We start from the raw sequence: 14,526 nt of genomic DNA on the forward strand, positions 1-14,526 counted from the left end.
AGGTTCCTCTTCCTCAAAGTGTCGATGGTAACACCCATAACTCACCTGTGAGGCTCTGGACATGATGCCAAGAACGTAACACGTGACCAGTAAATAATGTCATTAGCCATGCAGCGACACGGAAACCACAGCAAACAAGAGCAGAAATCACCTTCCATTCTACCATCCAGCAGATATTTGAACAATTTTAGTGTATTTTCTTCCAGCTTATTTTATAATATAATATAATATAATATAATATAATATGATACAATATAACATAAATTGGAGCCAACCTGTACATCTACTCTGCTTTTCAACTTAATATCCCAGAGTGCTTTCCTGTCATTAAATGTTCCTCTCTAACACGGCCTTATTCCAGGGGCGCTTTAGGAAACCCAGGTTGTTTCCCCTACTGTACATTTCCAGCACTTGCTGGGAATATTACCCTAGGGGAGTCTATGCATTTGCAAGGCTGTTTCCTTAGGCTAAATTTCCGTGTAAAAGTCACGTGGTCTCCTTGTGTCCTGTTGCTTCCACACCTCGAGCTGTCACCTCCCTGCGGCTGAACAAGGTCGGGCTCTGAGACTCAGCGGGGCGAGGCTGTCCCTGCAGAGCATGGTGGTGCCAGGGCGAGGGTGGTGTGGGCACGCCTTGGTGTTACCCAGACCCCACACACCACTGTGCCAGGTCAGCCAGTGGCTCGGCAGGTGGCACGTCACCCTCTGCCATGCTGGTCCTTGCTGGGCACCTGTGGGTGGTGCACATGGTGGCTCATGATACCCCTTGTTTATACCAGCAAACTGGCGGTGATGGGTCTCGCTGTATGTACTTTAGTATTGGCGTCTGAGAAGTATTTTGGAGGAATCGTGCACACGCTGGCGGTTCACCCCTAAATACTGCCTGTGAATGGTTGGCAGATAAGGACTCTGACGCGACACCCAGGCTGGCACCTCACCTGGCAGCTCTATTTCCTTGGCAATGCCCCACCCCGTCCACATCCATGTTCCCTGCGGCCCCCCGGTGTCGTTCTGCAGTTGGTTGGTTTGCGCGACGGTGCCGAGTCCCCGCTCCGCATCTGGTCTCTATGTCTCTGGAGTTTCTTTCTGATCTAAACAGTCACCTCTATTTCTTTTCATGCCAAAGGTTGTTCAAGAAACCAGGTCAAGAGGCCTCTCATTCAGGATGTCCCTGCTCAGTGGGGTGACATCACCAGGCCTGCGTCTCTGCTTCCCTGTGGTCTCCTGCGAACAGGGACTGAGACCTGGAGGGTCAGACCGGCCTCACCCCAGGGGGTGTCCCACGGTGTGGCAGTGCTCGGGGGCGTCCGGCTGAGCCAGGCCACAGGTGCCAGGGCTGGCACATGTGGGTGCAGCCTGGCCCTTCACTCCACGCGGCAGCAAGGGACACTGTGCTCCCCTGGGGATCCAGCGTCCCCGAGACACTGTCCTTAATGGCTTTAGAATCCGCTGGCGTGGTTGCTGGAATCATTGCTTCCCAGGGGCTTGCAAATGGGGACTTTCTTCACATCCCCAACCCGTTCTAGAGGTGCTGCTGGAATTCTCCCGCGAAGAAGCGCTCTCCGCCCCGGCCATGCGGCTGTGCCGTTACCTCAAAATACAGGTTGTGCAGAAAAGATAAATGTTTAGTTCCTTCCCTTTTTCTCCTTAATTACCAGTTCTCAGAGTAAGGAGTTGGTGCAAAAATTAACTCCAATGGTAACAAGCAGGTTAAATGTTGTTTTAACTTTCTTTTTTAGTGTCATTAAGAACGAATGGATTTTTGTGTATCGCACATGTTTCGGTCCGTTGTGGTCGTGGCTCTGTGGTGCTCTGGGCAGGGAAGCCCGCCCGGGTGACCTCTGTGTCCTCTGACATGACCTCGTTCGTGGCTGACGCCTTCCCTGGCGTCTGGCGAGAGATGAGGTGGGTCCCTGCGTCTGGTCTGGAGCCAGCCACTGTGCCCACAGCTTGTAAAATACGGACAAGGTGGTTCAGAGACCGACACCCAGGTGCCCTCAGCACCCGGTGCTGCCGAGTGGCCGTCACTTCTTGTCCTCTGCAGTGGCAGGACTGGGAGATTACATGCACGTTTCCAACTCAAATGTAAGATTGCAGTGCAATTCTTAACCTATTTGATTCTATATTTGTATATTTTTTTCTCTTGCAATACTAATAGTAATTTTGGTTCTGCACATTTACATAATTTACTGGCTTTATCCTAGAAAAGAAAAAATAATTTCAAACAACAATGCCACATTTGACACTAACAGCACGACTTGCTGAATGGTACGTATGGTTTCCTTGTCCTTCTTTTTGTCCTTGATGTATATCCCACTTAAAAAAACAAACTAAATACCATCCTCTGACACAATTTCAAGTGTCATTTGAAATAAATCTTTTCTTTGATTATGTTATAAACTATATAAATTTTAATTTTTGTTGGTTTCCTTTTTTAAGGGTATTTTTTCTTAAATTTAAGTTTATATTTTGAAAATAGAAAACATTGACAGATTCTGGAGTCAAACGCCGCAGCTGGGCGTATCCAGGGTGCTCAGCCTCCTTCCCCACCTCCACTCACCCCCAAAGCCACCGTCCGTGTCAGCTTCTGACTTCTCTTCCCAGGGTCTTCTGTGGCAAACATAGATAAATATGCACGTTCCTGTTTTTTACACTTTATTACACAAAAGACTGCCCACTACACACTGCATCCTGCCTCATCCACTTAATATACCTGGAAACTTCTCCCCATCAGTCCCTGGGGAAGGGGGTGGCCCGGGTTGGAGGGTCCCCGGCAGGGTGGAGCGAGGGGTTTGGGGTGTTTCTCAGACAGCGGGAGCCCCGGAGGTGGGGCTCACACGGGGTCTCCAGGCGCAGACGCTGCCGGAGGCTGAGAGGAGTCGGGAGAGGCCGCGGTGCGGGAGGCCGCGCCCTGGTCCCAGCCAGCCGACAGGTCTCAGTGCAGATCAGATTCCTCAACCATCCCGCACACTTGTGGGGTGAACACGGCCTCCCGGAATGTATGTCCCCTTGGAACCGTACTTAGAAAAAGGCCTTTGCAGGCATGATGGTGAAGAGGGGTTGTACTGAACTCCTGTGGGCCCGGAACCCAGGGACCGTGTCTGACAAGAAGACAGGACACAGAGACACCCACGCAGGAGGAGCCGCGTGACGACGGAGGCAGGGGCTGGGGTGACGCGCCTACAAGCCGGGAGTGCCAAGGACTGCCGGCAACAGCAGAGGCCGGGAGAGGCAGAACGGGCCCTCCTCGAGGGCTGGCGGGGGCCGGTGATCTCGGCTTCTGGCCTCCAGACGGCGAGAGAATGCATTTCCACTGTTCTCAGACGCTGGGTTTGTGGCACGTGTCCGGCAGCCCCAGCATGCCCGTGGGCGTGGGCTTGTCCAGAGGAGAGGGTGACCCTGTCTCTGACACCTTGTTCTCCCTGTGGTGCTTAGAGAGTGGCCGGGGTGTCTGACCCAGGCGGCCGTGAGGGGCGTCGCACGGCGGTGCGTGCCCACGGCTCCACCGCGGCCCGGATCAGCAGAGGGAGGGGTGGCGGCCGCCGCGAGTCGGGGGAGAGGGCGCGAGTGGGGCCGTGCCGGGCGCTGGTTTCCAGGCGGCCCTCACTGACAACCTCCCGAGTCATTTCTGCAGACTCTGAGGAAATGTCATTTTGCCCAGGGGGCGTGTGTTTCACTGGGAACATTTCGGACGTCTGTTCTCGGCCGCCGCCCTTGCCCCGGTGATTAGAAGCGTCATCGTGGTTGACGGCAGCCTGGGAGGTCACCGAGGGTCCTGACGCCCATGTCTGACTCAGATGCCACTCGATCTGGGGGTCTCGCCCTCAGGGCTGCCCTCGCCCCCTTTCTGGCCGGCATGAGCCCGATCCCCAGCGAGGGTCTGCCCCGCTCGCGGCCCGGAGCTTGTCTGAGCTGATGCAAGCCCTGCGCTGCGAAGGGGGCAGAGTTTAGCAGAGTTTCGCTGACTGCCCCCAGGCACCAGTCCTGCTGTTTTCTGCTCGGCTCCGCCCATCCGGGGACAGCCTGGCCCAGTGTGGGAACCGCTGCTCCCCTCGGGCAGCCCCATGTGGGTCCCTCCTGACACCCACCGGCTGTGGGAGCCTCCAGGGCTCAGGGGGAGGCTGGGAACCTGCACGTGGCCCTGGGGGGCAGCACGGGGTGCAGCGGTGCCGCGTGGAAGTCCAAGCTTAAATTCGGGGGCTGCCGTCACCTACTGGTGACCTTCAGCGTTCGGCTGCCTCCCCAGCGCTGACGCAGTGGCTCTGCCGCCTTCTGCTGTGAGAATTCCACCCCGACCCAGGCCACCGTGGCTGTTACAACCGTGACTCTCCCCACGGGTGGCCGGGCTGTTGGTGGGAACCTCCGCAGTGTCACTGGAGCCCTGACAAAGGCTGCTGCGTGTCTGTCCCCCGACCCCGGGCCAGAGTCTTCTGACAACTCCATGCCCTGCCGGATTCGGGCAGATACATGGACTCACCGCCGCCCTCGCTGTTCTCTGCAGCTGCCCCACCGGCTGGGCGCCCACTGTCTGAGCCCTCTCGCCCACTGTCCACCCGGCGGCAACTGTGTCTGGTGGCACTGGTGTTCCCCAGCGGTGAGTGTCCTACCTCCCCCAGGTCTGGCCTTTCCTCTGTGGCATCCCCCCATCACAGAGCTCAGCAGGCTGCGTGCCCTGGCAATGCTGTGGCCGTCACATGGGCCAGAGCCCCCAGATCTCTCTCCCCAACTCCACACACACTCTGAGGGTCAGACTGGTGGGGCCCAGAAACAGCCCCCCAGGGGCCTGCAGGGCTCTGGGAGGAAGGGCCTCCAGCGAAGCAAGGGCCCCCCGAAGCCTGGGAGTTTTCAGGTTGACAACCAGAAAATGGAGGGTACAGCTGGCTTCAGGCATAGCTGGATCCAGGAGTTCAAAAGATGTCATTGAGCACTGTCTTACTGAGACTCCAAGCTTGATCTGGTGTGTGTTGTCTTCATTCTCAGGCAGGGGTGGCCCAGGGGCTCTGGGCTTAGGGGGTCCTGGGAACTCCCAACTTGCACAGTCAGACGGTTCTGTCTTCACCGTTCCAGCAAAACCCTGGGCAGGATTTGATTGTCTGGACCAGGGTCACACGTCCATCTCTGCACTGACTGCTGTGGTTGGAGAAATGAGGCCTTCTTATTGGCCAGCCTTCGGGTCATGTGACCCCAGCCAGGTCACATGATCATCCTGAGGCTGATGGCAGCCCTTTAAAGACAGAACAACTGAGTCCCGGACTCTTGGTGAGACCAGGCACTCGGGTTTTCCCAAAGGCGAAGAGGGTCCTGTCACCAACAGAGGAGCAAACTGTCCAGGAAGGAGAAAGCCACAGGGCCTGAGTGACGTCAGCGATTTCTGGCGTCACTCGGGGGAGAGCACGGCTCTTATGCCCACACCCGGAGCATCTTCCTCCTGCCTGAGTGAGCCCCAGAGCACACAGCGCTGGGGACACGGCGGGCACTGAATAGACCGTGGGTGTGGAGTGCACAAGTGGGCGCTTCGACCAGGGCCATTGTCGCGCCCTCCCGTCCTGTTCCGCTTGGTGAGAGGCCTCCCCTCCCTGGGGTGGACCGCCCTGTCTCCAGCGCAGATGCACACGGGTGTGTGTGTGTGTGCATGTGTGTGCGTGTGCATGTGTGTGTGTGCATGTGCATGTGCGTGAGAGACAGGGGGGAGAGTGTGCACGCACACTGGTTCCACACCCCAGAGGGCTGCGCTCACCCCTGCCGTGGGGGGGTGGTGCCCTCTGGGGCCCCCCGTGTGACCTCCCCGGCATGTGAATTTTCTAAAACCGGCTTCTTCCCCCCGGCTCCCGTCTGCCCCAGGTCCGGCACCCACGTCTGTTTGACGCTAATGGAAACTCTGCCTTGTGACTCCTCAGTGGCCTGCGTGAGTGAGCATGTGACGGCGAGGGGCTGGGAGGGCTGGGAAGGGCACACTGGGGCCACACCCACGAGGCCAGCCCTGAGCCCCAGTGCCAGGCAGGCCCTCCCGCGGCTCACGGGCGGAAACAGCTCCAGGCTGCCAGGGACAGGCTGGGGCCTCAGCCCTCCACCCCCTCCAGGCCCCTCTGGCCTCTCCTAACCAGAGGGCGGATCAGCTGCGCAGGAACCCTGGCGTGTGGGAGGCCTCGGAGGGATGTGAGGGGTCAGGGTTCCCAGCCAGCGCCTCGAGCAGAAACCCTCCTCGAAGTCAGGGCTTCTCTGCAAATCTGCGCCTGTTTCTGGGTCTCCAGGGGCCTGGCCTCGGAGTGAGCCGCATTCCACGCATTCATTCACTGAACAAGTGTCTGCTCAGCACCTCCTCTGGGCTGGGCCCTGTGGCCTCCTCCCCCTCCCCCTCCTCCTCCTCCTCACCCTCCTCCTCCTCTTCCTCCTCCTCGCCAGTGAGCAGAGGGACAACAGCGCCGACCTTGTGGGGTGTCTGCCCTGGTGGGAACACAGACAGGGAACAAAGGGAGATGAAAAGTGCATCTTGCAGCATGCTGGGGCCCTGGGCGCTCTGGCAGGCGTGGGCAGGAGCGTGGGGTGCTGGGCGCCGGGGGCCGCAGCCCGGCCCGCTCTGCTGGGGTGGGCGCCGGCTCGGGAGAGCCGGGAAGCAGCTCCCTTGGGGCCGTGCGGGGGCCAGACGGTGGCGAGGCGGGCGGGAAACCGTGGGAGTCCACTGCAGTAATCCGGCCAGTGAGGCAGGGAAGTGGGCAGATCCCGGGTGTACTTTGACGACAGGGCGGATGGGGTTTCCTGGCGACGAGGAGGACTTGGACCAAACTGAGCAGCTGCAAGGATGGATGTGCCGCCCAAGAGGGGGAGGGCAGCGCGAGCGGCGGAGGCGAAGCGGCAGTCTGCTCAGCGCTGCGTCTCCTTGAGAGGCTCCCGTCCACGTGGCGGGGGCCACTGGGTACCGAGTCTGGAGCCGGGGGCAGCGCGGGGCAGGAGACAGCGCGCAGGAGTCAGAGGGACTCCTCACTATGGTGCAAAACATCTCAAGGAAAGGTCTTGCAAATACTTACCTAGCACCTCCCAGAGAAATAGTCCCGCCCTGCAGGGCTAGGACGCCAGGGCCTATGTCCAATCGCCTGAGGATGTGAAACAGCCCTGAGGGTGGAGATATGGAGGCCACCTGTGAGCCTGCGTGACCTCGTGCCTTCTGCAGGCTTCTCTGTGCAGGTGGAAACCCCTCCAGCCCCTCCTAGAGCCCTGACCCCCGCACGAGGGTGCAGGCTGAGGGAAGGCTGCTTCTGGGACCGAGGTCCTAGACCAGCGAGACACAGACGAGAAGCCCCCTCCTGCCAGATTCCAGCACGGGAGCTCCCCCTGAACCTCAGGGTGGGAAGGGATGCTGGTGTGTGTGTGTTGTATGTGAGTGTGTGTTTGTATGTAGGCGGTGTGTGTGTTTGAGAGCATGTATGTGTTGTGTGTTGTGTGTGCATATGAGTGTATTGCATGCATGTATTTGTGTGTTATGTGTGAGCATGTGTATGTGTGTTGCATGTATGTGTGCATTTGTGTGTTATGTGTGAGTATGTGCATGTGTGTTTCATGCATGTGTGCTTGTGTGTGGTTAAGCATAAGTGTGTGCTGTGTACATATGTTTGTATGTGTCATGTACATGTGCATAGGTATATGTTGTGTGTGTTGCATGTGTATCTGTGTGAGTGTGCTGTGTGTGTGAGTGTGCAGCACCTGTGCATGTGTATTTGTGTGTGTGGTTTACAGAGTGATCAAGTGAACTCGTGCAGACCCCCCGGGGCCACACTGCTCAGAGCAGGCGCAGAGCGTGTGTGTGCAGGCCTGGCACACTCCTTCCTGGGAGACCAAGTGCATCCAGAGAGACTCACTTTCCACCTCCAGCCGTCGGCAGAGCATCTACTTGTTAATGGGGGTAGGTGGCCTCTGAGGGCTGGGGGACGGGGGCCTGAGAGGGCTTGGGGGCCAGAAGATGAAGTAAGCATTGTTGGGGGCAGCGTCTGGGCCAGGAGAGGACAGGGGCCCCGGGCGGGCAGGACCACCCCAGGGAAAACTTCCTGGGAGCAGCCTACTGGGACCTTGGGAAATAAGTAACCCAAATGCGAACAGTCAGTGGTGGGCACGGGAGCCTGCCTCAGCCCCTGTGGCCTGTGGCTGACCATGCAGGGAAGGACAAAGATGCAGTGACGGTCTGTGTGAGCAGTGGCTGACAGGACTTGTCCAGGCCAATGGTATCTCATGGGGATAAGCGGCCTCCTGTTATGCAGACAGCACTGTCTGGGTGGCAGTGGGGGCACGGATGTGACTTGTGCAGTGCTGCCAGAGGAAAACAGGCTGTCTGAAAGCGGACAGCAAAAGGCTATGAGATTTCTCTAGAAAATGACTGGCTTCATTTCTAGCACTAGGGACATTATCACCACCATCCCCATCACCACCATCACTACCACCACCATCACCACTATCATCACCACAATCACCACAATCACTACTATCATCACCAGCACTACCACTACCACCACCATCACCAATACCACCATCACCATTACCACCACCATCACCACCATCACCACCACCACCACCATCACCATCACCATCATCACCATCATCACCACCACCACCACCACCACCACCATCACCACCATCACCACCATCACCATCATCACCACCATCAGCATCACCATCACCACCATCACCACCACCACCATCAGCATCACCATCACCATCACCACCATCATCATCACCATCACCACCATCACCATCATCACCACCATCACCACCATCACCATCATCACCATCACCACCATCACCATCACCACCATCACCATCGTCACCATTATCACCATCACCACCATCACCATCGTCACCATCACCACCACCATCACCATCGTCACCATTATCACCATCACCACCACCACCATCACCATCACCATCATCATCACCACCACAATCACCACCACCACTATCACCATCGTCACCACCACCACCATCATCACCATCACCACCACCACCATCACCATCGTCACCATTATCACCATCACCATCACCACCATCACCATCGTCACCATCACCACCACCATCACCATCGTCACCATTATCACCATCACCACCACCACCATCACCATCACCATCATCATCACCACCACAATCACCACCACCACTATCACCATCGTCACCACCACCACCATCATCACCATCACCACCATCACCACCACAATCACCACCACCACCATCACCACCATCATCACTACACTATCTAGTTAGTACTCTTGGGGGTAATGACTGGATTTTTCTGTTTGTCCCACGTCCTTTCTCCATCTTTCTCTGTGCCACTTATGCTGTGTCCCAGCTGCCCACCAGATAGGAGACTTCACCCCTGGGCTCCTTCACCTTCAGGCTTCTGGTTCAGGCTTCAGCCAATTGGAGGTGGTGGCAGGCCATCAGATAGGGGCAGGACAGATTAGAGGGGCATTGTCCTTCCTTCACCATCCCTGCTCCCTTGCATTCTGATAGTGGCCATGTTCCTCCAGGAGCACACCCCAGCCAGGTGGCCCCTTCCTGGGGCTTGGACCCTTGCTTTGGTGAGAACTTTCTTTCCCTTGCTCCCTCAGCCCTGAGAGTGGTCATGGCTGCTGCTGTCACGGGTCCCTTGATGCCTCGGCAGGTCTGTTTTTTCTCTCAACCTGCCAACACTTCCCAAAATGCTCTTTTCATTAACAAACCTCTTCTGGGCCCCCTGAGGAGTGGGCCATCTGTCTCCTGCCGAGATTCTGGGAAGTGTCTGTCCTGCAGTGCGCCTGCATGGCACACATAGCTGGAGAATTCCAGCTGCATCCATACAGGGCAGTACTGCCTCAGAGCGTTGGGTGGCCCCTGTGTCCGAGTGTCTAGGCTGCGCTCAGGGGTGCAGTCCTGCCCCAGGGCCCCGCAGGCCTGCAGGGGAGCCGGGGCTCAGACAGGCAGGGCTGGGCAGCTCCAGACTGGGGTGATGAGAAAGCAGGAAGGAGCCCGGGGGACGCAGACAGGCCTGGGTGTGGAGGGGACTCCTCCGTGACTGGAGAGTGGTCCACAGTAGACCCCAGCACCGGCCCTGGCGGCCCCGGGCTGTGAAGGCCTGTGTGCGCTCTGGTGTCCAGGGGCCTTGGGGGAAGGGGTGAAGAAAGACCCTGACCATGGAGACCCATTGTACCATGCCATGCCAAGCCACGCCACGTGGGGAAACACAAAGCAGGCCCTCTCTCCTCTGGGCCAGAAGTCCCTCCTGTCCTTGGCCTTCCCTGCCCCTGCTCCCTTCCTATTTTCTGTCTTTGCCCTTCCCCTGTCCCCCCAGCCCTGTGTTTGCAGAAGCAGCTCGCTTGTTTCCCTATTTGCCCCTCCCTCCCTAGTCCCGTGTCCCCCATTCTGAAGCCTCAGATCAGATGGACGTCAGTGGCTCTGGCTCCTGCTGTCAGCTGGCCGTGACCCTCCAAAGAAAGCAACCCACAGAGCAGGGGCAAAACAGGAGCCATGCCGAGCCTCTGGCTGGCCTCTTCTGTCCCCTCCACTGCAGGACGGAACCCAGAAGGGGAGACTGCCTGGGAGGGTCTGCAGAAGCAGACGGGAGGGACTTTGTCACTTCCGGGCCAGCTCCTTCCTGAGAGCATGGCCACTGCTGAACCTCAGGGGTGCCCAAGGCTCACTGGAGCAGCAGCCCCTGTTCCCGGCGGTCAGAGCCAGCCTCACCGCACAGGTGCTGGCTGGGGAGGACTGTTAGTTTCCAGCGTGGAGCCCAGCCCAGGGCAGGGGGCTGGCACAGGCCGAGATTGCTTCCCTTCTCTGGGTGCTGCCCCTTCCAGGGTCCAAGGAACCCCGTCCCTTCCAGACCTGACACTTGGGTTCCTGTGGCCCCTGCTGCTGCCTTTGGCGCCTCCTCCCCCTTCCTCTCCTGTTCTTCCCCAGTGACAGTGGCCGTGGCCACACCGAGCCCCTGCTGGCCACTGGGCAGCCCACCCTTTCTGTGAGCACACCCCTCACCCTGCGGCCATGAACTACACCCCAGAGATCTGGGGGTGTCCTAAGAGCCTACGACAAAGCCATCATTTCTTTGGAATCTCATTTTTATGTAAAACTGAACTCATTCCTGCGCTGTGTTCTCTGCCGCCCCGTCAGTGTTGCGCTAGTAGAAGAATGAAGTCTTTCCCCCGAAGCCTTTGCGTACGGCGACTGCTCCAGGACAGAGCCGCATCTCAGCCTGGGCGCTGCCTGCCTGCCCGACAGATCGGCGCACCGCGGTGTGGGGTGCTGGTGACAGCTCACCACGCCGACCGTTGGGCGACTGGAGAACCACACAGTCACCCAGCCGTGGGCAGGGGCCGGGACCCAGAGCCCAGTCCTGGCCCTCATAGAGCAGGGCGGGTCCCAGCCCCCCGCCCCACCAAAGGCCCGTGCACAGGCGGGAGGACGCCAGCTGCAGGCTGCCCGGCCCCTGGGACCGCCCCCTTCCCCCCCCTCCCTCCCCCCCGTGGAGGCGCGACGGGCGGCTTGTGCTCTGCCCACCTGATCAGCCCGGGCCCTGGCCTGGCACCACGGAAGAGATGAACAAGGGGAGAAGAGGGTCTTGGGGAGCCCCCGCGCTGCTGGCAAGGCCACAGCAGAGTGTGGTTGACAGGACAATGGCCCCAGAGATGACACATCCTAGTCCTGGGACCTGTGAACATGTCACCTTACAAGGCACGGGGGAGTTAAGGCTGGTAATCACCTGCCCTCAAACGGGAGAGATGACCCTAGGTTCCCTGCACAGGCCCAGGGGGAGCTCGGGGATCCTATGCGGGGGACGGATGTCAGAGAGACTTTGAACGGAGGACAGGCCACAGGCCAAGGCGGGCGGCAGGTGCCTCTAGACGCTGGCAAAGCCCCCCCCCAACCCCCCACCCCCCACCCCGAGCCTTCCCTGCACTCCTGGCTGACACCTTGGCCTTCGTCAGTGGGACCACGTGGGGACCGTGACCTCTGGAACGGTAAGAGAATAAATTTGTGGGTTTAAAGCCACTAAGTCTTCGGTCCGTTGTCACGCGGGAGGGTGGGGCCGGCCCCCCGGCTGCAGGGAAGGACAGCCTGAGTCCTGCGGGGCTTCGAGGCAACGCTGGCCAGTGGCCCGCACTGCGGCCTGCGGCTCACACCAGCCACACAGAGGCTGCAGGCCGGGCAGGAGGGCCTGGCGGTCAGGGCAGCGCTCCGGGCACGGGGACGAGCCTCACTGTCGTGGGTGGGGTGTGGACCCTCTGGGCCGGGGCTCCTCCCCGGCAGGGCAGGACAGTAGGTACAAACACACACCCCTCAGCAATGAACCATGGGGCCTTGGAGCGCCTGCCAGGGCCCTGCACACGTAAGGGTCATTAACAGAGGCCAGGGAGTGTCTCCTGGGGAGGGGTCAGTGTCACCCCCCTCGCCTCCTCCAGTCCCCCTCAAAGCCCAAAGGGCAAATCTGCCACTGGGCAAAGGCCGGTCCCTCGGGGTGTCCCAGCTGCTCTGTTGGGGCACGAGCGTCACCAGGCAGGACATACTATCCAGGAGTCAGGAGGCGGGGCCAGGCGGGGCTGCCGCCAAAGCGCCCCGTCTGAACGAGCTGCCGCGGGCTGTGGGGGTCTAGTGCCCTCTCCTGAGAGCTGCTGGCCACAGTGGGACCCCGACCGGCCCTGCTGAGTCAGCCCTGCTCTCTGCCCTGCGGGGGCTGCTGCACAGGAGCATGTGGCCTGGCCTCGGGGTCCTGCACCCAGGCCTAACTGTGAGGGGCTCAGCTGTCCCCCTGCAGGACTCCCCTGCCCACGGGTACTGGGCACTTTCACTGCTTTCTGTCAGGGGAATGACCCTAAAAACAGATGCCCTTCCCAGGGTCTTTTCCATTCCGGAGACAGGATCCCGGGTGGGGGGGCCCGGAATGTCCCCAGCTGAGGCTCGGGGCACTGACCTGTGGCTGGGGACGGGATCAGCTGGGCATGAGTGTGCCCGGGGTCTGCACAGGGTCCTACACACCAGCAAGTCTGTCCTCACTGATTGAAAGCCACCCGGACGAGAGGCCGGGCCTGGCTGTGGCCCCAGCCTGGGCCTCTGCAGGGCGGAGCTGTCTCAGAGCTCAGCGAGCCGCAGGCAGACGGCGCAGGGCAGCTACCAGGGAAACCGTGCGTCCCCTGCTGGGCCCTGCGTGTCCTCAGAGCCAGGGGCGAGGAGTGGCGCCGCTGTCTCTTAGCGACCCGTGTCCTGGGCAGGCACGCCCTCACCGCCAGGCACATTCCCGCACGCGGCGAACCGGCGGGCCCTGGAGCACCGACCAGCGAGGCCATGCCACCGCCCTGCTCACCCGGGACGCGGGCATTCGGACCCCTGGACTCCAGGAAGGGCAGTGGCCCACCATGGCGAGTGACACGGTGGTGGGCGTTCCTAGCCCTCCCCACCCCGGGCAGGAGGGCCTCGTTCTGCTCACAGGGACCCACCTGCCTCTGCCTCTGCCAGGGGAGCTGAGGGCTCCCCACTGCTGGGAGCTCTCCCTAAGCACCCGGGCCTGGGGTAGGGTGAGTTTTTCTGTCCCCCTTACCTGAGCCCCAAGGAGCCCCACTCACTTTGCCAAGGGGACCCTCGAGGGCCCGGCCTCCTGCCCGACACTACCTGAGGGGAGGTAGAGGACCCCTGGCCTCTCCCCCACGGCCAGCCTGGGCTCCCACCCCCACAGCCAGGGCTCCCCTCTCCCTCTCCCTGGAACCTCTGTTCTCGGGGTGTGGGCACTGACCCCAGGGCCCTCCCTCCCACGGCCAGGTGCCCGTCACAGCTCCTCTCCGCTGGGCACCCCCCGCCCTCCCGGGAGGCCTTGGCCATGAGTCACCGTCTCCGCTGACCGGAACAGGTGGAGGGGCACGGCCTGTGCCGCTTCAGAGGCCACACTGGGGCCCAACCCCGAAGGTGGCCTGGGAGGGTGGCCCTGCCCTGTTTCATGTCGCCCGGGCTACAGCCGAGCACGGCTGCCGGCCAGCTCATGCCACCCAGGCCTGGCACCATCATGGGTCTCCTGGGTGTTGTGAGGCCTGGCTCTGCCCTGAGTGGGTCAGATGTCAGAGTCTGTGCCCCGGTGGCCTACAGGTGCCCCAGCAGGCCTGGAGGAGGACAGCCACTGGCCCTTAGCTGGCCCGGCCCTAAGGTGGACCCACACGCAGGGCCAGGGCGAGAGACACAGCAGGGCCTGGGGCACAGGCAGAGGGAGGCCCTGGGGTCTGAGCCGCCCCGTGGGGCCTGACTGATCCCCACGGTCACACACGAGGGCCCGGCATTCCCGTCCCGCCTCTGCTCTGGCCAGGCAGGACCCTCTATCCCTGTCTGCTCGCCGGCGCCTGGTCGGGTCCGATGGATAAGCTTACGTTCAAGACGGGAGGTCGCTCCTCCTGACCCCTGCGGTGGGCCGAATGGGGGCCCGACAGATGTCTGCCGGACTGGGACTGCGCCCACCTGGACGCAGGGCCTTGCAGGTGCAACTAGGGTGAGGCTGGCGAGGTGAGACCAGCCTGGGCCCCAAATCCAGTGA

General features: G+C 60.4%; 1 protein-coding gene across 2 annotated transcripts; it reads right to left on the minus strand.

Moving 5' to 3' along the window:
• Window positions 1-2,641: 2,641 nt before the first annotated feature.
• On the minus strand, window positions 2,642-10,295 carry LOC123630785. 2 transcript variants are annotated; one of them, XR_006732760.1, is made up of 3 exons: window positions 7,025-7,466; window positions 6,372-6,443; window positions 2,642-5,129 (listed from the first exon to the last, which is right to left on the minus strand). XR_006732760.1 is itself a non-coding variant. In XM_045540754.1 (3 exons), exons 2-3 carry the CDS (start codon window positions 6,994-6,996, stop codon window positions 5,104-5,106), a joined length of 651 nt encoding a protein of 216 aa, XP_045396710.1. In that variant the 5' UTR covers window positions 6,997-7,109; window positions 9,701-10,295; the 3' UTR covers window positions 2,642-5,103. The 2 variants fall into 2 exon arrangements, 1 of the variants encoding a protein (XP_045396710.1); XM_045540754.1 differs by adding an exon at window positions 9,701-10,295 and having other exon boundaries at window positions 6,372-7,109.
• Window positions 10,296-14,526: the final 4,231 nt, after the last annotated feature.

The sequence above is a fragment of the Lemur catta genome, chromosome 1 (assembly GCF_020740605.2).
Source record: "Lemur catta isolate mLemCat1 chromosome 1, mLemCat1.pri, whole genome shotgun sequence".
Classification (NCBI taxonomy): Eukaryota; Metazoa; Chordata; class Mammalia; order Primates; family Lemuridae; genus Lemur; species Lemur catta.

Excerpts from the sequence above, each read along its gene's own strand:
- LOC123630785 (XM_045540754.1), bottom strand. The coding sequence starts at position 6,996 with ATGTTTTGCACCATAGTGAGGAGTCCCTCTGACTCCTGCGCGCTGTCT. Across the intron at positions 5,130-6,371 it reads GGAGGAAGAGGAGGAGGAGG|CAGTCAGTGCAGAGATGGAC; the intron begins GTGAGGAGGAGG and ends CTCCAACCACAG.